This window comes from Camelina sativa, chromosome 10 (genome assembly GCF_000633955.1).
Source record: "Camelina sativa cultivar DH55 chromosome 10, Cs, whole genome shotgun sequence".
Lineage (NCBI taxonomy): Eukaryota > Viridiplantae > Streptophyta > Magnoliopsida > Brassicales > Brassicaceae > Camelina > Camelina sativa.
Window position 1 is genome coordinate 11,425,722 of NC_025694.1, and position 22,381 is coordinate 11,448,102.

The window sequence follows — 22,381 nt, forward strand, 5'->3', positions numbered from 1 at the left end:
TAAACAAGTTTGACGAGAGCTTTGTGTAAAGCCTAGAGAGAATAACTCTCAACCTAAGAGCTTGTGTTCAAGCCCTGCAAGGAGGACTTGCAAAACTACGTTGATATCGCTCCCGATCTCGACCCTATCCTTATTGCTTCTTCGTCAAGTTACGACGTTCTAAGCAAGATCCGTTCGTGAATCCGAGCTCTCCTAGAGATCTAGCGTTCTCCTACGTTAATTAAGCTTCCGCTCTCTATCAATCCATATGTTTAAGTAAAAGAGAGGTCTATCTATTTCTACTGACATAAATAGAGATACATGTTAGAAAATTCAGAAAGACATCACATAAATTTAACATACTGAAGTCAAGATTGGTGTTATCCTTTTGATAAATTCAAGGACAAAAACTAGCCGAAGCCATGAGATAGTTTGAGATACTAATTAAAAATGACATTGAGAAGTCAGTCTCTAAACATTCACAAAACAATCAGAGTTTTAAAGATAAGAGGCTTTTACGAGAGCCTGCCTGCCTATGCACTATACTTTTAGACATGCGTAGACCTATAACCTCATTGCTTGTGTATCTCTATCCGACCGATTCCGGTTCAATTCTCCTTGATTCAAATCTTCAGTTTTGTTACAACAGATACAAAAAAAAAAAAAATGGTTACTGTTGTATAGAGCGTCAAAATTACAAAAATATCCTTTAATTAAAAGTTAAAAACATTGCCGACCTAAAACCCCTGTTTTAAAAATCCCCGCCTAGCACTGATTACCCCGCAAAATCGCTAGATCCACCTTTTCCGTCTCGATTAATGACTAATCCCCGCCTAGCATTAATTATCTAATTATATCTGTCTAATTTGATTATAACCCATCTAATCCGACTAGTTTCTGCTTAATTTCGTATATAATGATTATTTTTAGAGCCAAATAAAAATCAAATATGTATTTTTTTGTTATTTAGGCATTTAAATTAAGACTTTACGATGTTTTACAATAAACAGAATTATTACATATATTTAATACTATATATTTTTATTTTATTAGTAATTTAATAAAATAATCCTAAAACTAGTCTCCGATTGATCGATTACCGTCTAGCGATTTCTATAACGGGGCGTAAAACTAATGAAGACCAAAAAAAAACACAAGGGACAAACCAAACCAAACACAAGAAATAGTATTTGGTTGTGTCTGCAACATAAAAAAAAAATCTGAGGTTTTGAGTCAGTCACACCCAACCCAACGACATGACATAACCAAAACTTGACGACCCAAATCGTTTCTTATTCTTCTTCTTCAAGAACGACGCCATTGACGTTTTCCTCTTCATTACCCCCCCCCCCAACCTTCTGTACCATCTCTGACTCTAAGCGATGCAATGAGATTTTTCCTGTTAACTCCGAGTTCTTACCGATTCTACCATCCAAATCCGTTTCGATCTCTCGAATCGATTCCTCCTCTTTCGGTTACACGTCCTCGCGTCGAATCTGGATCTCTCTCTTCTTACAAGGTACCGATATTAACTGATATTTATGGAAAAAAAAACTTAAAAATCGAATATTTGTTTTCGTGGTTCTAATGCGATGCTCAATTTTGAGTTGTTATTTGACATGTTTGATTGCTTCTTCACTTGTTACAATTATGTTTTGTTTTGATTCTATTGCAGTTCATTGCAGCGAGCTTGCGGAGACATGGATGTAGTAGTAGTAGTACCATGAGACATAGCTCTGTCTCAGTCAAGGCATTTGATGATGTAAAAATTTTCAATATCCATTTCAGTTTAGAATGTGGGTTTTTGACTACTCTTATGTCTTAGCATCAAATTTAATACTTTTCTTCTTCTCTTTTTAAGGATTCATTTGATTTTTATTCTGGTGACATATTTACTGCTACATACTATTCGATTTCGTCGAGTGAAGGCGAAGAGAGTGATGGGGATTACGCGTTGAATGTGGTAACTGAAACAACTGCTCAAAAGCTTGGAAAGTTTCCAAGAGGTCGCCAAAAGCACAGGCACGTTTTGCTACTTTCAGATTTTTAAACCATGGCACTAGTCTTAATCATCACTTACTGCTATGTCTACTTTATATTGAATCCACTAGATCATGTGTATGTAAGTGAAGTGTAGTACTATAATCTAAAAGGAGGCTATCAATCATTTGATTTTAGGATTTGGTGTTTAATAATTCTAGTTGTTAAGTCTTATGACTATCGTAGCATATTGTTTCAGACTAACCATGGCACTACTCTTAAGCTATGTATGTTTCCATTGATCCATTTGTGGTGAGAAAAAACCCATTAGAATGTGTGTGTGTGTGTAGTATCTAGTGAATGAATTTAGGATCTGGTGTTTGACAAGTGTTTGTTCACTTTAGAGATACTTTTTAGTTGTGTCAGTCTTATGAATACCACAGCACATTTTTCTCTCGTGAACTTCCAATGTTTTGATATTGCTTTGATTCGTCATACGCAGAATCAGATATGGGATTAATTTGGGGCTTCTCGCATTTTTGTCACTGCTGCTTCTATTGATGGACTCTTTTGCTTGGAAGATTGTTAGACTGCCTTTGCCTCCATATTTCTTAAGCCTCCCCTTCTTCATCTCAGCAGTTTTAGTCACCTTATCCGGTTATATTATTGTTCCACTTCTAGACAGACTAAAAGTACATGAGCCAATTAGGACACTAGGTCCAGTTTCACATAACCGCAGACCAACAATCCCGACAATGGGTGGGTTGTTTTTTGTTCCAGTTGGTGTTGCTGTTGCAATAGTCTTGACTAAATTTTCGTCCATAGAAGTCTGTGGAGCAGCAGCTGCAACTGTAGCATTTGCAATGATTGGATTAGTTGATGACTCCTTAAGCCTCTACAGTGAGAATAACATTGGTTTATCTGCTAAAACACAACTTCTTTTGGAGGTATTTAACTAATTTTCTCTCTCTATCTTATGTTTTTAAGTGTTTTCATCCTCTTAACTTGATCCATCTAAATGCATCACAGGCAGCAATTGGGACTTGCTTTGCGTTTTGGTTGGAGACTGCAAACATATCATCTCCTTATGGCATGTATAGCCTCTTATAACTAATCTGATCAACGCATATATGATGGTAACTCGCGTATCTACTTTCATATAAATGTACATGAGAATACATGATTATATGCAAACCAATCCGCAGATTAGCTTTTCTAGAGTTTTTCTCACAGCCTGTCATACAGAAGTTTATATAACGTCTTATTGATTCTGTGTACATTTTTCCAGGAAAATGTTGATTCCCTTGCCTTCACCAATAGGTCTCGTTTGCTTGGGAAAACTTTACATATTGTTGACATCTTTTTACTTCGTTTCTATGGGAAACTTAGTCAAAGCAACCGATGGTCTTGATGGACTGGCTGGAGGTATTGCTGCCTTGGCTTTTGTTGCAATGGCAATAGCAGTTCTTCCAATTTGCTCTGGTTAGTCAATGATTATACTTACAAAAATAGCATTGGATTTCAAGTGAAGATACGTTGAGTGGCTCACTCACTGCTCCTAATCTGTAATCGTAATTCTTGATCAGATCTTTCTGTATTTGGAGCTTCGATGGCTGGAGCTTGTTTTGGATTTCTACTTCACAATCGATACAGAGCATCAGTTTCCATGGGGGATACAGGATCATTGGCTCTTGGTGGAGCTTTGGCTGCAATGGCTGCATGCTCAGGAATGTTCTTTCCATTGTTCATATCATCCGGTGTCGCAGTTTTAGAAGCTTCTTCTGTCATTATTCAGGTAAAAAGAATAGAACAGATTCACTAAGTGCTTCTCTTTTTTCTAACCACAATCGCAACAGCTGAATGATAGATATGTGTATTTCTGACCCGCAGGCAGTGTATTACTCGGCGACTAAGCGTTTAAAGGGAAAAGGGCGTCGATTTTTCAAGACAGTACCGTTTCATCATCACCTTAGGCTCAGTGGTTTGAAGGAGCCAATGATAGTAGCAATGGCATATGTTATATCCTCTTTGCTCTCTCTTATAGCAGCTTACATAGGTCTTATTTCTGCATAAGCTTCATTTCTTTTTGCTTCGTCTCTACTCAATTTTTGTTTTCTTAAATTCTTTAAATGAAGTCATATTAATTATACTGACTACCTATCTATTTTGTTTTGGTTTAAAAAGTCCCTATAACCATATTTTTTTGTTGAATCTGATCTTCCATAATCCATACCTTTGTAACTTCATGTTAATATTCTCAATGATATAATATGCAATGATGAATGTTATTTATTTCTTACCAACTTGATGATTTAGCCTTTAAACAAACACTAAAAAAGCTTGATGCTATGTTTTCTTTTTACTAAATTCTAAAGAAACAATAGTTTTTAGAATGGACTTAGAAATGATCGAGAAATTGTAATACTTTTTGCAATTGAAAGACTACTCTGATAACGAAGTAAATCAAGAAAAAAAATAAAAAGAGGTAAAGGGGGAAAAAGTGTATATATGAATGGACTGCTTACCAAAAATTTCGTTAGGTTATACTAGTATATAGTTTGTTAGTACTTTAGTCGATGATATTAGAGACTTTTACCCATGCATTTGTAATCATTTCGATGATCGTTAAGTCACCGCGAGACATTAAAAAGAAAGATAATGCGGATTAATAAAAGGAACCATAATATAATATTATAATTGCAATTCTCGAGTTTATAATTGTTAAGAATTTTAGACAGATTAAGGTTTGTAAGTGATAATCTCTGTCAGAACTCGAGAATTGCGAAGATTAATTATATAATAATTTATTATATTATAATTTTACATAAGAATCTACACATTCAGTTGTTATATTACAAATTTTTAAAAATATTATAAAATGGAGTTTTCACCCTTAAATTCGTTTGCTAAGAGGTTGTTTGCAAGTTTATTTTTATTTTTTATATATGCAAATATAGATATTACAGTCATGATGACATGAAGAGATTAATGAACTCTCTCATTCTATATATTATCCGTTATAACTTATAACTGATAGTCTGATAACAAGACAATTTGCAAAGAAACCTATTAACCTATGAGCATATTAAGCGTAGGACCAAATTGAAAAGCTTAAACTAGTACTTAATTTATTTCCTTTGGTAACACATAAAGTCCAAACTCTCTCACATGTGAGTAGTGTGTCTGTGTGTAGTCTGTATGAGCATATACACACAGACGCACACATATGTGGGTGCATATATTAACTTATCAAGAAGAACAGGGATGTGATCATGATTCAATTACATGAAGATACTAAATATGCAATTAAAATTTTCCAAGCATGTATATAATATTTATTTACTTTTTTTTTTCTTTTCTTCGTAAATCCCTTTTTGACTTGTTATATTATGATCATGATTATGTTGGATGGTATCTTGGATTTGGTGATTGAATTTATAACATCAAGGAAAATTAACATTATAATGATCATTTGAATTTGGCCCATCCCTCCCTCCATGATCAAATTGAATATCATTTCTTTAACTAAGTCCTCAAAGCATTCCATTAAAAGCCTCTTTTGCACCAGCCATCACATGCATCCTCTCTCTATTTGTCTCTCTCCCTCTTCCATCACACATACACCCTTTTTCACAGTCATACATGTACTCATATGTTTTATGCATGTGTATATATATCATGAGTCTTGCTCTAAATTTCATAGAGTGATATGAACTGATTTAGAGAGAGGGCCAGAGTTAAAGGAAAATTTTAGAAAGTGGGTTTTGTGATTTGAGATTCTTTTTAGCTGTTGAGATTGAGATCAAAATGAAAATTTCTAAATATCTCACGAATGTTTTGATTTCTATTATCTTCTATCTTTCTTCTGCTCCACCATTTGTCATCTGTTCATCTCTTGAAGTCAACATTGATGACCATTCACCAAGCAATCTCAAGAATAAAGGATCCCTACAAGACAAGGTATTCTTTTTCTTTTTTGGTTTTTCAGTTACTTGGTTTTTTGTTTCCTCATTTCTATAATTTTATATGGCAGATGAGTCATCAGATGATAAACAGCATAAAACTTCATGGCATTCTCTTATGGGTTTCCATGGGGTTTCTTATGCCAATGGGGATTCTCTTCGTTAGAATGGCCAATAAAGCTCATGAAAATGGAAGACAGGTTAAAGTGTTCGTCTATCTTCATTTCATTTTCCAGGTAAATTAATTAATAATTATTAGCCACTCCATAAGTATATCTAATAACGTAAATGATTTATGATCAAGTATTTTATAAATGCAAATTGAGCTTAGTTCAAAACTCATGATGACATCTCAGTGATCTCACTTTAATCATTTTCTCCACTATAAATATATTTTCGAATATACTATTTAAGGGAAAATATATGTGTATACGATTTTAATTAGAGTGATAAACAAGAAGCACTCATAATCTTAGATTTACTCAATTTTCAACAGCTAGATATAGATGCACTGAAATTAATTTCAAAATACATAGCTTATAAGGGAACTGCTTCTTGAATTTTCTATATAGCTTTGATCATGATTTCTTGAATATTAAGGGAAAGGAACTAAGGACACACTATGATTACACTCTTACACACATATTCAAAATTCGATGTAGTAATCAAATCAATATATACACAGATAAAATAGCCATCTGAGATACTCATTACATTTTTTTTTTTTTGAAATGAGCAGATACTGGCAGTGGTTTTAGCAACAATAGGAGCTATAATGTCCATAAGAACATTGGAAAACTCTTTCGACAACAACCATCAAAGACTTGGCTTGGCTCTTTATGCTGCCATGTGGCTCCAATTCTTGACTGGTGTCTTCAAGCCCTCTAGGTACATTTATACATATACACGTAAATATATACATCTTTCGTATATAAATGCCTCACACTTATCGCGTATCTTTTTGATGTGTGTTTGTAGAGGGAGCAAAAGAAGGTTGAAATGGTTCTTATTACATTGGATTCTTGGAACAACAGTGTCACTAGTTGGCATAATAAACATATATACTGGCATAAGAGCTTACCAAAAGAAGACATCATCAAGTAGAGACTCGAGTCTTTGGACAATCTTGTTCACAGCTCAAATCGCTTGTCTCGTCTTCTTCTATCTATTTCAAGACAAATGGGAACATTTTCAGAAGCAAAGAGCTGTTCTTAATAATGAATTGGATCACCAAAATAATAACACAAATGGAAGTAGTGACCAAATCATCCAAGTGGTAACCAGAAATGATCATGAACCAAAGGTCATGGTTCCTCAGCCTTGTCGCAAAAGTAATGCACTTGTAAATCTGTTTAAATTGATTTGATTGGTGTGAATTAAGGTCAATTATACTACTATTCTTACTTTTTTTCCTTCAATGATAAATACCGTTGGATTTTGATTTGGTTTGTTTTTGTAGTGTTTGTATTTTGTAAGTACATATAGTTTTTTTTTTTTTTTTTTTTTNTTACGTAATATAGTATTTTAATAGTTCACTTGTTTCAACTTTTAACATAACAAAAGAGAGAAAAAAAAGTTGTATAAAAGTGAAAATATGGGCCCAATGAAACGAAGACAGGCCCAATAGTGAGGAACGAACTATATTTACGATCTGATAAACTTCGATTTCAATTTTGAATCGAGTGTATATAAAATCTTCAATCGAAGTTTAACCTCTGACGATAAAATCGAACCAGAGAGATTCAAAAAGCTCTGTATTGCGTAAATTTAGAGAGAAGAAGAAGAAGATGGGAGGCGAAGAGGAGACGAAGAAGAGAGTGGTAACTGAATCGCTGGGATGGTTAACGGAATCTTCGATTATGCCAAAGAAGCAGCGCGCTATCGAAGGTGTAGGTCCTTCTTCGATCATAGAGCTTAAAGCTCAGCTCTATAATTCTCAAGAAGAAGCTAAACAGACGAAGGATTTGAACGGATCCGATGCTCAGTACCATCGCGCTAAGGAAAGGATTGCCGCGAAAGACTCTTTCTCCGCGAAAAACTCCGGCGTCGAGAGTCGTAATCTAAAGTAAGTCGCTGATTCATCGATATTTTTGAATCTTCATTTGGTGAAACGAGAGGATTTGGGAATTAGGGTTTGAAATTTAGATTGGATGATGATTTGGTTAAGTAGGATGCTTCTGTATCTGGAAACGAGATTATTTGGGGATTAGGGTTATCAATCAAAAAATTTGTAGCTAAGTAAGAATCATTGGTTTGAAATTGAATGTGGATTAAAGCGAAATCTTCAGGATTATGTTATGTTGTAGAAGAATCTCATATTGGCTGCTTTATATGATTTTGTTTAACCATCTTCATTGGTTTTTAAGTGTTTTGTTATTGTCCAGAATCACTTAAGATTTAGCTTTCGTGTGGACTAATTTAGTTATTAATCAAAAATTGTATGTTTGGAAAATGAAGGGACAAGCTTGAGCACAAAGCGGTAAAAGACGGAGCAGTTAGTTATGCAGCATTGGAGAAAAAGGCTCAGTTGTATGAGAAACTTGTTAGAGGAGAGCTATCTGATGAAGGAGGTGAAGAGAAGTACTGTGTTGATTTCTTCAGGAAAGGAATTGAACATGAAGATCCAAAACCGTCTTACAACAGTTTCATTTCAGCACCTTCTGAAGATTTAAAACACGATGGTGAAGACGACGGTTGGCTGTTTAGCACCAAATTTGCTGGACTTGGACGAGCAATTGGGACAACTGATGTAGGCCAACATGTGCGCATGGTCAGGTAAATTCCATTTCTATCTCCTTTTCTCTGTTAATTATTTGTTTCATCAAAGCTCTTAGAAAGAAGGAAACAAGTCCATTGCTGTAGATTTTACTCTGTTTTAGGAAGTGAATCGACATATCTCTGTTGTTTATGTAGGGAAGTTCATGAGGAAGTGAATCAAGAGAGAGAAAAGGCAACTGAGTTGAAGCAAAGGAGACAAGAGCAGGCAACAAATCGTCGAGAGAAACTCAAACAAGCTTATCTACGGAAGCAGCTCGAGAAACTGAAGGCTCAACAACAACAACAAGAGCAAGAGCAAAATTCTTGATTTTTTCGATATTTCACTTCCCCAAACTTTGGGATTTTGAGTTGTGGCCTAAACGCAGAGAAGACAATGACTGAGTTATGTCGACGGAACCAGAACTGAGTTTGATATTGCTGCAACAAAAACATATAAGTCATCATTGAAAATTCCAAACACTTCTTCTGGGATGAAGCTGTAATTATATGCTCTTAAAGCGATATACATGTACTGTGGGTTCTTAAGTTATATCAATCATCAATCAACAGATTCTACGCCAAGGATATAGACAACACTTTTAACAAATCATTAAAAGCTCTTACTAGTTGTTTTATCCATTTAGACATATCAAACAAGTAGTAGTACAGAGTACTTTCCACAGGTTCAAAGTAACATACTTATGCTTGATCATTTAAATAGGAATATATAAATACTAATCACGTTAGTAAAGCAAAGGACAGTTTGGCCGAGTGGTCTAAGGCGCCAGATTTAGGCTCTGGTCCGAAAGGGCGTGGGTTCAAATCCCACAGCTGTCATTTAGTTTTATTTTTACAGACTTTGATAAGATTTTAGCCTAAACTAGCATTGCCTTCATTTAGAATTTTTTACAGACTTTGATAAGATTTAAGCCATAACCACCACTTCATTGCCTTCTGCCTGTTTATTATGTGTCATTGATAAAACCTGTTTCCCTCTTTGCTTTGAAGATCTTTGTTGTCCACTTGTTGTAAACCCTTCATTAAATGCAATACCCATTTTGTATGGTCGAATCCTGGCCAAATTGTTGTATGGTGTTTTGCGGGTTCTTCGCAATGCAAATGGAAAGATTTTGGTCCATAGCAAAGAGTTTTTTACCCATGTTTTGATCATGTTTGGATGCTAAGATAAAGACTTGGTTGTAGCCCTATAGGAATTGGAGGAGAGATCATCATAGTCTTCATTCTACAATATGACGAATATAAGAAAATGTTATTTTCAGTGTGAAACTTCAATGGAAATAGTGAAAGGCTAATGAGTGGCCAATCATCAAAAACGAGAGCGAATAATTTAATGGAAACAGAAAAAAGGAAGACGATGATTTTGATAATTGAGGCTGTTCGTTTGGTTGCCGCAAGTAGCTGTGGCTGCGGCAGACGCAAGTTTAGCTGTTCGTTTGGTCGCCGCCAATAATTGCGGCAGTGACAGCAGTAGCTAAACGAACAACAACCTGCGGTAATGTTTGCCGCAGCTGCAGACGCTGCCGCTTGCGATAATGAAACGAACAACACCATTATCTGCCTTCAACAAGTTTCCATGTTATTTAAACTAACTATAGCTAATTCTATAAAATTTTATTTAACTCAAGTGGATAAATTAAAAAAAGGGAACACAAGAAAATAAAACGAAGAATGATTTTGGTATTTGGCTATTTGCTAGCCTCAGGTCAAACCATGATTTTTTGGCTACTTTACTGTTACAGAAACCATGATTTTTTTTGTTTTTTTGGTTGTAACATAATTATTCTGTTGTGTGAATTGATCAAATGAACACTTATCGTTTGTTTGTTTTTTTTTTTTTCGTAACAGCAGGTTTGAAAAAAGAAAACTCGTTCTTATTCCCATTCACACTACAAATGCAATTATTAAAAAAAAAAAAACATCTCTTCTTTCTTGGCAAGTTCCCAAAAGTAAATACGATTAGAAAAAGGGTTGTACTATATAATTTCCTCTATCTGTTTTCTTCTATCCTATTTATACTCTCAGATGCTGACTGACTAATTCATCACCAAGATACTAATAATTCAGTTCTTTGGAACGTTTCATTTTTTTTTTCAGCCAATGGCGGAAAGGTTGCCTATGATTTTCCTCCTTGCTTTACATTTGTTAGTATCGGGTAAGATTTTTTCTTGATTGATAATACTTTTTTATTTTTGGTTGTTATTGTTTGTTTCTTTCTAAGTTTAATGTTCCTCGCAGGAGTGTTTTCCATGAGTGTACTTACCATAGAGAACAAGTGCAGTCACACAGTTTGGCCAGTTATCTTCTCATGGAACGTGGACTCACAGGTCTCCCCAACAGGCTTCGCTCTGAGGAGAGGTGAGGCGCGAGCCATACAGGCGCCATCTTCATGGTACGGTCTTATCTCGGGTAGGACGCTATGCTCCACCGACTCAACAGGAAAATTCTCTTGCGCCACAGGAGACTGCGAATCCGGCAAGATTGAGTGTCCCGGCTCATACAGTTGGGCTCCGGTGACTTATGTCTACTTTAGAATTGATAATGGTGGCATCAACAGCTACACCATCAGTGTTGAATACGGTTACAACCTTCCAGTAATGGTGGTCCCTTCACAGCGTAGCCGGACATGTATCAGCGCCGGTTGTGATGTTGAACTGAACAAGACTTGTCCAAAAGATCTTATGATAATGTCCAGAGGAACTCCAGTCGCATGTAGTAGCACGTGCATGGAATCTAATACTCCGGAGACTTGCTGCACCCGCGACTTCAAGTCAAAGCAAAACTGCAAGCCGACGGTGTACACGCAGAACTTCGAGCGAGCTTGCCCACTCGCTCATGNATGTCTACTTTAGAATTGATAATGGTGGCATCAACAGCTACACCATCAGTGTTGAATACGGTTACAACCTTCCAGTAATGGTGGTCCCTTCACAGCGTAGCCGGACATGTATCAGCGCCGGTTGTGATGTTGAACTGAACAAGACTTGTCCAAAAGATCTTATGATAATGTCCAGAGGAACTCCAGTCGCATGTAGTAGTACGTGCATGGAATCTAATACTCCGGAGACTTGCTGCACCCGCGACTTCAAGTCAAAGCAAAACTGCAAGCCGACGGTGTACACGCAAAACTTCGAGCGAGCTTGCCCACTCGCTCATGTATACGCCTATGACGATAATAATAGCACCGTTACATGCCTCAACTCTACTGACTATGTCATCACGTTTTGCCCTTTCCCTAATCCAAACAAAACCAAGTAGAGTTACGTAAATACCCCGTAGCTGGTTTTATTACAATTTTGCTAGGGGTTGATTACGTCAAACAAACATCATATGTTTTCAACTTCGACTAGAAAATAGAAAAATGTGTTTTCAAGTCAATGTGTATTTTTTTTCTTTAGTAATTATAATAAGAGTGAATTATGTTCCCACCTACGACAGGTATATATGTTATATGAGAAGGTTTTTTCTAACTTTGTCTATGGACGTGACATTTGGTATTTTATTTTTGTGACATGTATACTTTACATTAATTTCAAGTTTGATTCTATGTAAATTTATTTACTTAGGAAAGTGTTCATTTCTTTTATCTTCTACCAAATCTTTAATTTTTTTGAGTTTGTATTATTTAATATTATTTTATAGCAATATTATATGTAGTTTACTTTCGTAAAAAAAAGTAATACATCTTACAAGAATACATATCTATTTTAATTTATACAATTTGTAAATTATTCACTAATTTTCCTTTAAATTTCTTTACTCTTTGTTTACCAAATCTTTAATTATTTTAGGTTTAAAAGAAAAAGTAATCTATTTTTACAAGATATTTATTTTTTTTGTTTTTACGATTTATAAATTCTTCACTAATTTTTTTATCACAACTATAACTTTATTAATTAACTATTTTCTTTTGTTCAAACTATTCATGTTGCAATAATGCATATGACAGAATTAATTACAATTATTATGCTTTATAACTGTATTTATTGTCACGAATGTATTTATTCAGACTAATGTGTCAATGAAATTTCTTACAAACCTCATAAAATGTTTAGTGTATTATATAAGAGCATCTCTACTGGTCCTCTATTTTTGCCTCTAAACTCTATTATAGAGTAATTTTTACTCCAATCCATCTCTATTTTCATCTTTATTATAGAGATTGCTATTTTTTTCTCTATATATAGAGGAACTCTATTTTTTCCTCTATAAATAGAGTTGAACTATTTTTTTGTAAAGTAGTCCTCTTAATCTTCAACTTCTTTTATTTATGACTAAAATAAATAAAATAAGTAGTTTTAAAAATTAATAATATAAATTTAAGTATAAATATTTATTTTAAAATTGAGACTGCCATTTGCAAAAGATAATTTTATGAAAGTGTTACAAAAATTAAAGTAAAATGGATTAATTTTCAATTTTTATAAATAAAAGGTGTTAATTATAAAATAAAAATAGTATCTATTTAGAATATTCTTTTATAGAGGAAAAAATAGGAAAAACCATTGGAGCAAAACTCATCTCTATTATAGAGATATTCTATTATAGAGGGAAAAATAGGGAATATCATTGGAGATGGTGTAAGATCTAATGCTCACATGACTAATTACAAAGAAAATGATCATGCACTATATGTCTTTCTTTTCCCATCATTTTCTATCGTACTTTATTTTATTATTTTCTTATGAAGTTTTTTCAAAAAATGATGTCTTGCAGTATGATGATTAACAGATTAATATATTGATGATTATTTGAAGAAATCATTTACAAAGCAATGTCAATGTTTTTTTTTTTTTTTGTATAAGAGTCTTGTCAATATTTATTAGCCTATTTCAAAGGATTATGTTTTATGATAGTCATGATTTAAAGTTTTTGCATTGTTTTGTAATTTTTTTTTTTTTTTAAACTATAGTTGGAAGTCTTCAGTGATGAAGATGAGTCCAATGCTAAAGCACAATCTCTTTGGCTTTGAACATTCACTCATAATATTATAGTTGTAAGTCCCTTAGATTTCTCTCTCAAGTCCTCTAATCTTCAATTACAATATATTTCTAAGTTTATGTTTAGTAAATTTTCTTTGTTTTTTGTTTTTAAAAGTTTTCTATCCCCATTACAAAAAAATATTTTACTTTGCCTAATTTTACCGTGTAATGCATATATACATGATCAAAAAATCACGTACTTCTTTATGTCTCTTTGAAATCACTTCCCAGACTTTACAACATCTTTTCACATTACATGGAAAAACATTACAGAGACCTATTGTAAATATTTAATATATATATGTATATTAAATTTTCTTTGTTTTTCGTTTTTAAAAGTTTTCTATCCCCATTACAAAAAAATATTTTACTTTGCCTAATTTTACCGTGTAATGCATATATACATGATCAAAAAATCACGTACTTCTTTATGTCTCTTTGAAATCACTTCCCAAACTTTACAACATCTTTTCACATTACATGGAAAAACATTACAGAGACCTATTGTAAATATTTAATATATATATGTATATATTATAATTTCAATACTTTTATCATATATATATGTCAATCGTTAAAAGTGGTATAAATTAGCACGTAGATTAACTTGTACAAAAGCAAGACTACTTGTACAAAAGCAATACTTTTATCATATATATATTATTGTTTGAGTTACCAATCATACCTCATGTCTATTTTCCTATAACCCTTCTTACATCCGTCATTATGCCAAAAAAAGCTTACTATATTTTTTTTGGTTTGAATTCCTATTTTACATTTTGGTTATAATTTTGAAGAGATATGATTTAGTATTTAGAGTATACGATTAAAAGTATGATGTTATTTTCGTATTTATAGAATTTTAGAAATAATGTGCTAAATTTAAAACGAAAACTTATTTTTATGCAATTTGTGAAAAAATTTCTTTATCATGCACACTTCATAATTATAAACTTATAAATGTATATATTTAAATTATTTTCAAGGCATATATAAATAATATCATGTATATTTCATATATAATTTGATAAAAATTTTATTTTACATACAAAATATTTGATTTTATAACCCATACATCGCGTGGGTAACTTTCTAGTATATATATATATATTTGCAAAAGGACAATAATAACAACACCTTCACAAGACTTCCGTAAAATCCCTCCTAGTCCCCATCTATCTCTATTTTTGTTGGGGCCTGCATGGGACGACTACGTCAAACGTGACATGCCTCCAATATCGACCAGTCAATCCTTTTTTGGTAAAAGAAAGCTTAATGCATTACTAGGTCAATTTGTTGACTTTTCAGCTAATACATGACGGCGGATTCTGTCCACAAAGGATGAAATTTATAACAATATCTTCGGAAGTAGTAAATGTGCGGAAATAGTTGGCTATACTGTCCCCTACTTGATTTGCTTGACGAGGAGTGAAAGAGAGGGAGGGTATGTCGAACTTCTCGTTATTACACCTTACGTTACGTTCTTGAGCCGTAGTATTCAAGGAGGTTAAACTAGCTAATCTTCCTTTTAAAGTTTGTTATCAAATCTTGGCACCTGTTAAAAAGTCACTCTTCATAAGCTTAGAAGCCTTGTGGACACAACGGAATCGTTCTGCTTAGAGTTAAACCAGGTTCCAGATGACTTTTTCTCCCCGATATAAGTTTTCGACTAGTCGATCTAAAAATGTTTTTGGTCAATCTAGATTGTTAAAAGCTAAGTTTCATTGTAAAACGTTGTAAATAAACGGGAGATAAAGAGAAAATCGTTGAATCACATGGACTTTGTTATCTGCTAATCTTTGATGGCTAATAATGAAGGTGTTATTATAGTTTGGGCTCTCTTAAGCCTTCTCCAATGGGAGTTTTTAAGGGAAGTTTTAATACAGTAGAAGGAAAAAAATAATTCAGATAAAAGAAAAAAGTATAAGAGAGCCTCTTATATAGTAGACTCGAATTTGAAATAAGAGCCCCTACCTGTCACTTATGTGTTGGGTAATCAGATTAAAAGAAGTAGAATTTTATTCCCTCATTATCTGCTACTGCTAATATAATAATAACACCTTCACATGCCCAAGTAAAAGAGCCCAAACTGGAAAATTAAATAAGAGAGCCTAAACTGGAAAAGTTTCCATTTTATTTTTAATTTAAACATGGACTTTGTTATCTGCTAATCTTTGATGGTTAATGACTTTGTTAATGTTTTCCAAGAGTTATATACAGTATTGGTCAGAGACCTATAAGTTGTCGGCATAATTTGATATCGTCTGGTTTTGTTGATTTTCGAGATGCCTTTTTGCATATGAATCCATTTGTCAAAAAAAATCGTGCCACGTTAAGGAACTAGGAGAATAACACACGTTATAGATTGATGTTTGTGAATCAAATGACCAAATTAACTCTATGAATTGAAAGTTTGAAACAAATTAAAGGCTTGTACAATCGTCGATAATAGACAAAACTAAACTACCTTGGCATTGTTCTAGTATATGCCAGCCACGTGACGAAACAACTTGATCGCTTCGGAACAAGAATCACATTGTACAGAGGAAGAAATCAGAGCATTCGACGAAACCAAACCTTCTACAGCTAATCCGGCAAAAACCCTAGTTAAAGAAGCTTTAAATCTGCGTGCATGATTTGAGAACGCGCGCTAAGGAAAGTGAACTCGATCGTAACACATATAACCGAATTAATCAAATGATTCTACAACGAACCAAATTGTGTGTTCCCAATCTTGTAACCTTGTTTTTATTTTTTTTGCCAAGGTTTCAAGCACAATGCGCTTAAGTACTGTAAAAGCCAAACCTCTTCATTTTATAATGATATTAACATTCTTCGCGAAAAAAACGAACCAAATTAAACCCGGAGTTAAACTCGATCGTAACACCTATAACCGAATTAATCAAATGCTTCTACAAGGAACCAAATTAAACCGGGAGTTAATTAAGTTATAGTGTTGAAAACTAATTTAAGTACTAAGCAGAGAGAGATAAGGTCACCAATACGGGCCCACCAAAGTGGTAATAACTTAGTTTGAAGAGTTAATCCCACCAGGGTTCGACAACTATATTGGTATACCGGTTGAGAGGCAATTCTCACCGTATGGATGACGAGTTCTCCTATGCTTCCGCAATGAGGCTCTCCTGACCCCCTTTGGTCTAAATGTAACCTAGGGGGAGAGACTTGCCTATCTATCTCTCTGGTTGGTGATTTGAGGTAATCTAAATTACCTCTTTTTTATCAAACAAAAAAATATATTTGATTCTCATTTTTATTTCTATGTTTTCATAAAATCTTTCCTTTAGCCATGAGATTTCGTCGTTAATCATGGTCTGGTTGTGACTGTAATTAATTGCTGTTTTGAATCTAATACAAAGACTATTATATTTTTTTATCTTCGTCTTCACTAAACTGTAATAATGCTAGTTTGAATAATAATAAAAAATTAGAAGGACGAAGATGACATTGTTGTGAATGTGACATATCTCAATAGCTCGTTTCTTTGTCTGAAGTGATTATGTGATTTGTGAATCGTTTCTTTTACCATCTATAATTGGTAGGATATGGTTTATCATGTGATGGACACATCTCGTCACTTTCGTTTTAAGTGGTTTTATGAAATTGTGAACAAATTATCATTTTTCTCCAATGACCTTATTTTATCATCTGTCGGCTTGATATATTGATGAAGCGTTGATTCAGAAGTTGTTGCAAATTTGAGAAGAAACACAGAAGAAGAAGAGAAAAACAAAAAATCACTGCTGCGAAGTACAATAAAAATTAAATTTTGATGGACTCAGTATATTGGGTTCATAGACTCATAGTGGGATTTGTTTGCCAATTTTAACACCGATGAATGATGTTAACTACCAATAAAATAGACTGTAAGGCGTGGACTTTCGTTCCCAGTCGGAAGGTTTCTCATTTTTTTATTTTTTTGAAAGAATGTAAAATTTACTCCACCAAAAAAAAGTTTTACATAATATGCATCATATTTTAAAGGAAATTCAATAGAGAGAAGTGTTATGAAACAATTACTAGCCAAGACCTTTCAATCTTCTATCTTCTTATCCCAAACCAATTATACGTAAATTTTTCTTTGTTTGAACCCGGGATTTCAAGTGAAGAGAGTCGATTTCGAATTGTACGAATCAATGCTTTTGGTAAGAAAATCTGGAATGTTTAGGCCTAGCTGGATATGTTTAGTGATATCTTTACCAAAGAGAACAAATGCGACCACGCAGTGTGGACAATTTGGAAATTCATATTTCATTTTTTATTCAAATTAAAGTAAGTAGTTGTTAACTCTTTTCAATTTTTTCTACCAAAATAAGAAAAAAAAAAACTCTTTTCAATTTGTATTCCTACTTGCTGATTAATTTCTTGCTACTTGTGAACTTTTTATAACTAAGACACCAATTAACTCCACTAACCCAAAAACAACATCAGCAAGAGAATTGGAACGTTTTCTATTTTTCTTTAAGGCCAATGACGGAGAGGTTGCCATTGATTCTCCTCCTTGCTCTACACTTGTTCGTGTCTGGTACGACTTTTTTACGATGATTATTCGATTTGTTGTTTTTTTTTTTTTAAAAAAAAGTTCTAATCTCTTAAGTTCGTTCGCAGGAGTGTTTTCCACTAGTATCCTTACCATAGAGAACAAATGCAATAAAACAATTTGGCCAGTCGTCTTTTCATGGCGGTCAAAAGTCTCCACCTCCGGCTTCACTCTCAAGAGCGGAGAGGCGCGTGCCATACAAGCGCCGTCTTCATGGTACGGTCTTATCTCGGCTAGGACGCTCTGCTCCAACGACTCAACAGGAAATTTCACGTGCGCCACGGGAGATTGCGAATCCGGCGGGATCGAGTGTCCCGGCGCATACAATTGGTCTCCGGTCACTTATCTCTTATTTAGGATCGATGACGGCGGAATCAACAGCTATACCATCAGCGTAGAGTACGGTTACAACCTTCCACTAAAGGTTGTTCCATCAATCCCGACATGTATCAGCTCAGGTTGTATGGTTGACTTGAGCAAGACATGTCCAAATGATCTTAAGAAATTTGTCGGGCGAGATATAGTCGCATGCAATAGCGCATGCCGAGAAGACAACTCCCAGGAGAACTGTTGCACTCGTTACTTCAACTCANCATATTTCATTTTTTATTCAAATTAAAGTAAGTAGTTGTTAACTCTTTTCAATTTTTTCTACCAAAATAAGAAAAAAAAAAACTCTTTTCAATTTGTATTCCTACTTGCTGATTAATTTCTTGCTACTTGTGAACTTTTTATAACTAAGACACCAATTAACTCCACTAACCCAAAAACAACATCAGCAAGAGAATTGGAACGTTTTCTATTTTTCTTTAAGGCCAATGACGGAGAGGTTGCCATTGATTCTCCTCCTTGCTCTACACTTGTTCGTGTCTGGTACGACTTTTTTACGATGATTATTCGATTTGTTGTTTTTTTTTTTTTAAAAAAAAGTTCTAATCTCTTAAGTTCGTTCGCAGGAGTGTTTTCCACTAGTATCCTTACCATAGAGAACAAATGCAATAAAACAATTTGGCCAGTCGTCTTTTCATGGCGGTCAAAAGTCTCCACCTCCGGCTTCACTCTCAAGAGCGGAGAGGCGCGTGCCATACAAGCGCCGTCTTCATGGTACGGTCTTATCTCGGCTAGGACGCTCTGCTCCAACGACTCAACAGGAAATTTCACGTGCGCCACGGGAGATTGCGAATCCGGCGGGATCGAGTGTCCCGGCGCATACAATTGGTCTCCGGTCACTTATCTCTTATTTAGGATCGATGACGGCGGAATCAACAGCTATACCATCAGCGTAGAGTACGGTTACAACCTTCCACTAAAGGTTGTTCCATCAATCCCGACATGTATCAGCTCAGGTTGTATGGTTGACTTGAGCAAGACATGTCCAAATGATCTTAAGAAATTTGTCGGGCGAGATATAGTCGCATGCAATAGCGCATGCCGAGAAGACAACTCCCAGGAGAACTGTTGCACTCGTTACTTCAACTCAAAACAAACTTGCAAGCCTACACAGTACGTGGAAAACTTCGACCGCGCTTGCCCATTCGCCTATAGCTACGCCTTTAACGACAATAACAGCACCTTCACATGCACAAATTCAACTGACTACGTGATCACGTTTTGTCCCTCCTCGATTCCCGACACCACCAGGTAAATTCACATGCCCTGCTAGACTCAGATCCCTTCTAATTCTCTGTTGCTTGGTTGATTAAGTCAAACATCACACTACATATGATTACATATTATATTATGTAGATAGGGTTAGGACCGTTAGGTAGATAGTCATTTGTAGGAAAATTAAGGATGATGATATTTACGTAAATAATGTAGTCCATTTTTCTCGTTTGTTTTAAGGAAAAAACCATTATATTATGAAACTGACGTGTTACTGTACAAATCAACCAGTATATATGTTTAAGATTTGCGTGGCAACCCTACCCACTTGAGATTACTTTACAGATGAAAGCAATATATAGATATATTTTCGCAAATAAACTATTTCAATTTCAATTTGTCTATTTTACTATATATGATTATTCTTTTTTTTTCTTTTTTTTTTCTATCGGTTATAAAATATATATAGTCAACTAGGACTAGCTAGTGATAATATATCTTATCGAAACGCTGGTGTGATAAAATATTTTATCGAAACGCCCCCACATATGGCAATTAGTGCGTTAGTTGGTGGAAGACCAAACAAATCAAAAAAAAAAGTTTTTTTTACGATAAAGATTTTGGCGTTGAGATAAAGATTTTTTAACATATAAATTAAAGCTTGTAACTCAAAATTACAAAGCAAATACAACACCACTAGGCTCAAATTCTTTATTCTTAGAAAATAAATATTGATTACTAGCTTCACATACCTTTAACTACTGAGTTATAAAAAAACTTAAACTCAAAAACTCATGTTTTGGCCTGTAGTTTTGATTATGCAATTTTAACGCCAAAATTCAATTATATAACTCTCTGAAATTCCCCTGTTTCGATATCAAATGGTATCTGGTGGTTTGATGCGAACAAGATTATGCAGTTTTGGAACCAAGGTGGGATTTCACGGTTTTGCAAATTGGATCCCTCGGTTTTGGCATTGAAACATGATATTGTGATTTTGACACCAGTATAGAATTATGCGGTTTTGGTGTCTAAACTCTAAATAAGACTATGTGATTGCCGCCCCAAACCACGAACTATTGTTTTGGAGCCAAAACAAAATTATAGTATGTTTTTTTGAGGCAAAAAAAATTCTAGGATATTGGTTCCAAAACAAGATTCCAGGATTTAATAGAATGATAAATCTAAATTTTATGATCTACATTTATAAAATAGTACTTTATATTTTTGGTTGTTTTGGATGCAATTTAGTAAGCTAATACATGTAATTATGTTACCAGAAGCTCGATGGCTCCATTACCAGCGGAACCAAAACGTAAGTTTATTTTTATTTTTTATTCCTCCTATAATAATGTATGAGATGTTTATTTTGGTTTTGTTTAATTAATGCTAATCATAATTTTTTTTTTGATACATTGGCAGATAATTCTCAAGGGATGTTAAATACCATACTTGGTACCACCTAATTCGATGCAATCATATCTCTGTTGCCCTATCATGTACATATAACACCTAAGTTTTGCTTGTTTTATCTTCCAGGAGTCGCAGCAGCTTTAGCTGTGCTGATCATTATTGTTGTGATTGTGGTAGTTGTGAGAGCAAGGAATGCGAAAAGAAAGAATGAACTAAGTGACGAGAACATCGACGCGGTTGTGATGTTGAAGAGATATAGTTTTGAGCAAGTCAAGAAGATGACAAACTCGTTTGCTCATGTTCTAGGGAAAGGAGGATTTGGCATTGTCTATAAAGGAAAATTACCCGATAAGAGCGGCAGAGATATTGCATTGAAGATCTTGAAAGAGTCGTCACAGGGTAATGCAGAAGAGTTCATCAATGAACTAGTTAGCATGAGTAGAGCATCTCATGTTAATATCGTTTCTCTCTTTGGATTTTGTTATGAAGGGAACAACAGAGCTATAATTTATGAGTTCATGCCGAATGGATCGCTTGACAAGTTTATTTCCGAGAATATGTCAACGAAGAAAGACTGGAAAGCTTTGTACAACATTGCGGTAGGTGTTGCTCGCGGGTTAGAGTACTTGCACAATAGTTGTGTATCCAAGATTGTGCATTTTGATATAAAGCCTCAAAATATACTCATAGACGAAGAATTTTGTCCAAAGATTTCGGATTTCGGACTTGCGAAGCTCGGCAAACGGAAAGAGAGTATCATATCCATGTTAGACGCAAGAGGGACCGTAGGGTATATTGCTCCTGAAATGTTTTCCAAAAACTATGGAGGAGTTTCACATAAGTCGGATGTGTATAGTTATGGAATGGTGGTTCTTGAGATGATCGGGGAAACAAAAAGAGAAGGAGTTGAAACTTCTACGTCCAATAAAAGTTCAGTGTACTTTCCAGATTGGGTCTATGACGATCTTGAGAGGAAAGAAACCATGAGACTTTTAGAAGATCATATAATCGAAGAAGAAGATGAGAAGATAGTTAAGAAAATGACATTAGTGGGNTCTAATTGGTGGTTCATCATTTTTATTATTGATTTGTTAAGTCTTCTTTAATTTGATACATATTTCGTAGGA

The 22,381-nt window shown here is 34.4% G+C and overlaps 7 protein-coding genes and 1 non-coding gene across 8 annotated transcripts; all 8 read left to right on the forward strand.

The window, feature by feature from the left end:
• Positions 1,163 to 4,106, forward strand: LOC104718497 (phospho-N-acetylmuramoyl-pentapeptide-transferase homolog). Its single transcript, XM_010436253.2, has 8 exons — positions 1,163 to 1,498; positions 1,655 to 1,741; positions 1,841 to 2,001; positions 2,462 to 2,906; positions 2,989 to 3,053; positions 3,248 to 3,441; positions 3,546 to 3,754; positions 3,850 to 4,106. Exons 1-8 carry the CDS (start codon positions 1,367 to 1,369, stop codon positions 4,030 to 4,032), a joined length of 1,476 nt encoding a protein of 491 aa, XP_010434555.1. The 5' UTR covers positions 1,163 to 1,366; the 3' UTR covers positions 4,033 to 4,106.
• Positions 5,465 to 7,373, forward strand: LOC104718498 (cytochrome b561 domain-containing protein At4g18260-like). Its single transcript, XM_019230879.1, has 4 exons — positions 5,465 to 5,919; positions 5,993 to 6,157; positions 6,661 to 6,809; positions 6,900 to 7,373. The coding sequence occupies exons 1-4, from the start codon at positions 5,767 to 5,769 to the stop codon at positions 7,285 to 7,287; spliced, it is 855 nt and encodes a 284-aa protein (XP_019086424.1). The 5' UTR covers positions 5,465 to 5,766; the 3' UTR covers positions 7,288 to 7,373.
• LOC109126923 (uncharacterized protein At4g18257-like) lies at positions 7,600 to 9,260 on the forward strand. Its single transcript, XM_019230866.1, has 3 exons — positions 7,600 to 7,986; positions 8,379 to 8,696; positions 8,835 to 9,260. The coding sequence occupies exons 1-3, from the start codon at positions 7,709 to 7,711 to the stop codon at positions 9,004 to 9,006; spliced, it is 768 nt and encodes a 255-aa protein (XP_019086411.1). The 5' UTR covers positions 7,600 to 7,708; the 3' UTR covers positions 9,007 to 9,260.
• Positions 9,436 to 9,515, forward strand: TRNAL-UAG. Its single transcript has one exon. It is a non-coding gene; the product is annotated as a tRNA-Leu (tRNA).
• On the forward strand, positions 10,739 to 12,126 carry LOC104718499 (thaumatin-like protein 1b). The gene is made up of 3 exons (XM_010436256.1): positions 10,739 to 10,851; positions 10,935 to 11,240; positions 11,560 to 12,126. The coding sequence occupies exons 1-3, from the start codon at positions 10,797 to 10,799 to the stop codon at positions 11,952 to 11,954; spliced, it is 756 nt and encodes a 251-aa protein (XP_010434558.1). The 5' UTR covers positions 10,739 to 10,796; the 3' UTR covers positions 11,955 to 12,126.
• On the forward strand, positions 18,029 to 18,855 carry LOC109126833 (thaumatin-like protein 1). The gene is made up of 2 exons (XM_019230702.1): positions 18,029 to 18,221; positions 18,305 to 18,855. Exons 1-2 carry the CDS (start codon positions 18,167 to 18,169, stop codon positions 18,853 to 18,855), a joined length of 606 nt encoding a protein of 201 aa, XP_019086247.1. The 5' UTR covers positions 18,029 to 18,166.
• On the forward strand, positions 18,922 to 21,429 carry LOC104720262 (thaumatin-like protein 1b). Its single transcript, XM_019230604.1, has 4 exons — positions 18,922 to 19,109; positions 19,193 to 19,877; positions 21,122 to 21,156; positions 21,264 to 21,429. Exons 1-4 carry the CDS (start codon positions 19,055 to 19,057, stop codon positions 21,305 to 21,307), a joined length of 819 nt encoding a protein of 272 aa, XP_019086149.1. The 5' UTR covers positions 18,922 to 19,054; the 3' UTR covers positions 21,308 to 21,429.
• Positions 21,289 to 22,360, forward strand: LOC109126834 (LEAF RUST 10 DISEASE-RESISTANCE LOCUS RECEPTOR-LIKE PROTEIN KINASE-like 2.4). The gene is made up of 2 exons (XM_019230703.1): positions 21,289 to 21,340; positions 21,432 to 22,360. Exon 2 carries the CDS (start codon positions 21,497 to 21,499, stop codon positions 22,358 to 22,360), a length of 864 nt encoding a protein of 287 aa, XP_019086248.1. The 5' UTR covers positions 21,289 to 21,340; positions 21,432 to 21,496.

Coding starts and splice junctions, on each gene's coding strand:
- LOC104718497 (XM_010436253.2), top strand. CDS start 1,367: ATGAGATTTTTCCTGTTAACTCCGAGTTCTTACCGATTCTACCATCCA. Junction 3,054..3,247: donor ATATCATCTCCTTATGGCAT/GTATAGCCTCTT, acceptor ACATTTTTCCAG/GAAAATGTTGATTCCCTTGC. Junction 3,442..3,545: donor AGTTCTTCCAATTTGCTCTG/GTTAGTCAATGA, acceptor ATTCTTGATCAG/ATCTTTCTGTATTTGGAGCT.
- LOC104718498 (XM_019230879.1), top strand. CDS start 5,767: ATGAAAATTTCTAAATATCTCACGAATGTTTTGATTTCTATTATCTTC. Junction 5,920..5,992: donor AAGGATCCCTACAAGACAAG/GTATTCTTTTTC, acceptor TTTATATGGCAG/ATGAGTCATCAGATGATAAA. Junction 6,810..6,899: donor GGTGTCTTCAAGCCCTCTAG/GTACATTTATAC, acceptor GTGTGTTTGTAG/AGGGAGCAAAAGAAGGTTGA.
- LOC109126923 (XM_019230866.1), top strand. CDS start 7,709: ATGGGAGGCGAAGAGGAGACGAAGAAGAGAGTGGTAACTGAATCGCTG. Junction 7,987..8,378: donor GTCGAGAGTCGTAATCTAAA/GTAAGTCGCTGA, acceptor TGGAAAATGAAG/GGACAAGCTTGAGCACAAAG. Junction 8,697..8,834: donor CAACATGTGCGCATGGTCAG/GTAAATTCCATT, acceptor TTGTTTATGTAG/GGAAGTTCATGAGGAAGTGA.
- LOC104718499 (XM_010436256.1), top strand. CDS start 10,797: ATGGCGGAAAGGTTGCCTATGATTTTCCTCCTTGCTTTACATTTGTTA. Junction 10,852..10,934: donor TTTACATTTGTTAGTATCGG/GTAAGATTTTTT, acceptor TGTTCCTCGCAG/GAGTGTTTTCCATGAGTGTA. Junction 11,241..11,559: donor CTACTTTAGAATTGATAATG/GTGGCATCAACA, acceptor GAATTGATAATG/GTGGCATCAACAGCTACACC.
- LOC104720262 (XM_019230604.1), top strand. CDS start 19,055: ATGACGGAGAGGTTGCCATTGATTCTCCTCCTTGCTCTACACTTGTTC. Junction 19,878..21,121: donor TCGATTCCCGACACCACCAG/GTAAATTCACAT, acceptor TTATGTTACCAG/AAGCTCGATGGCTCCATTAC. Junction 21,157..21,263: donor ATTACCAGCGGAACCAAAAC/GTAAGTTTATTT, acceptor ATACATTGGCAG/ATAATTCTCAAGGGATGTTA.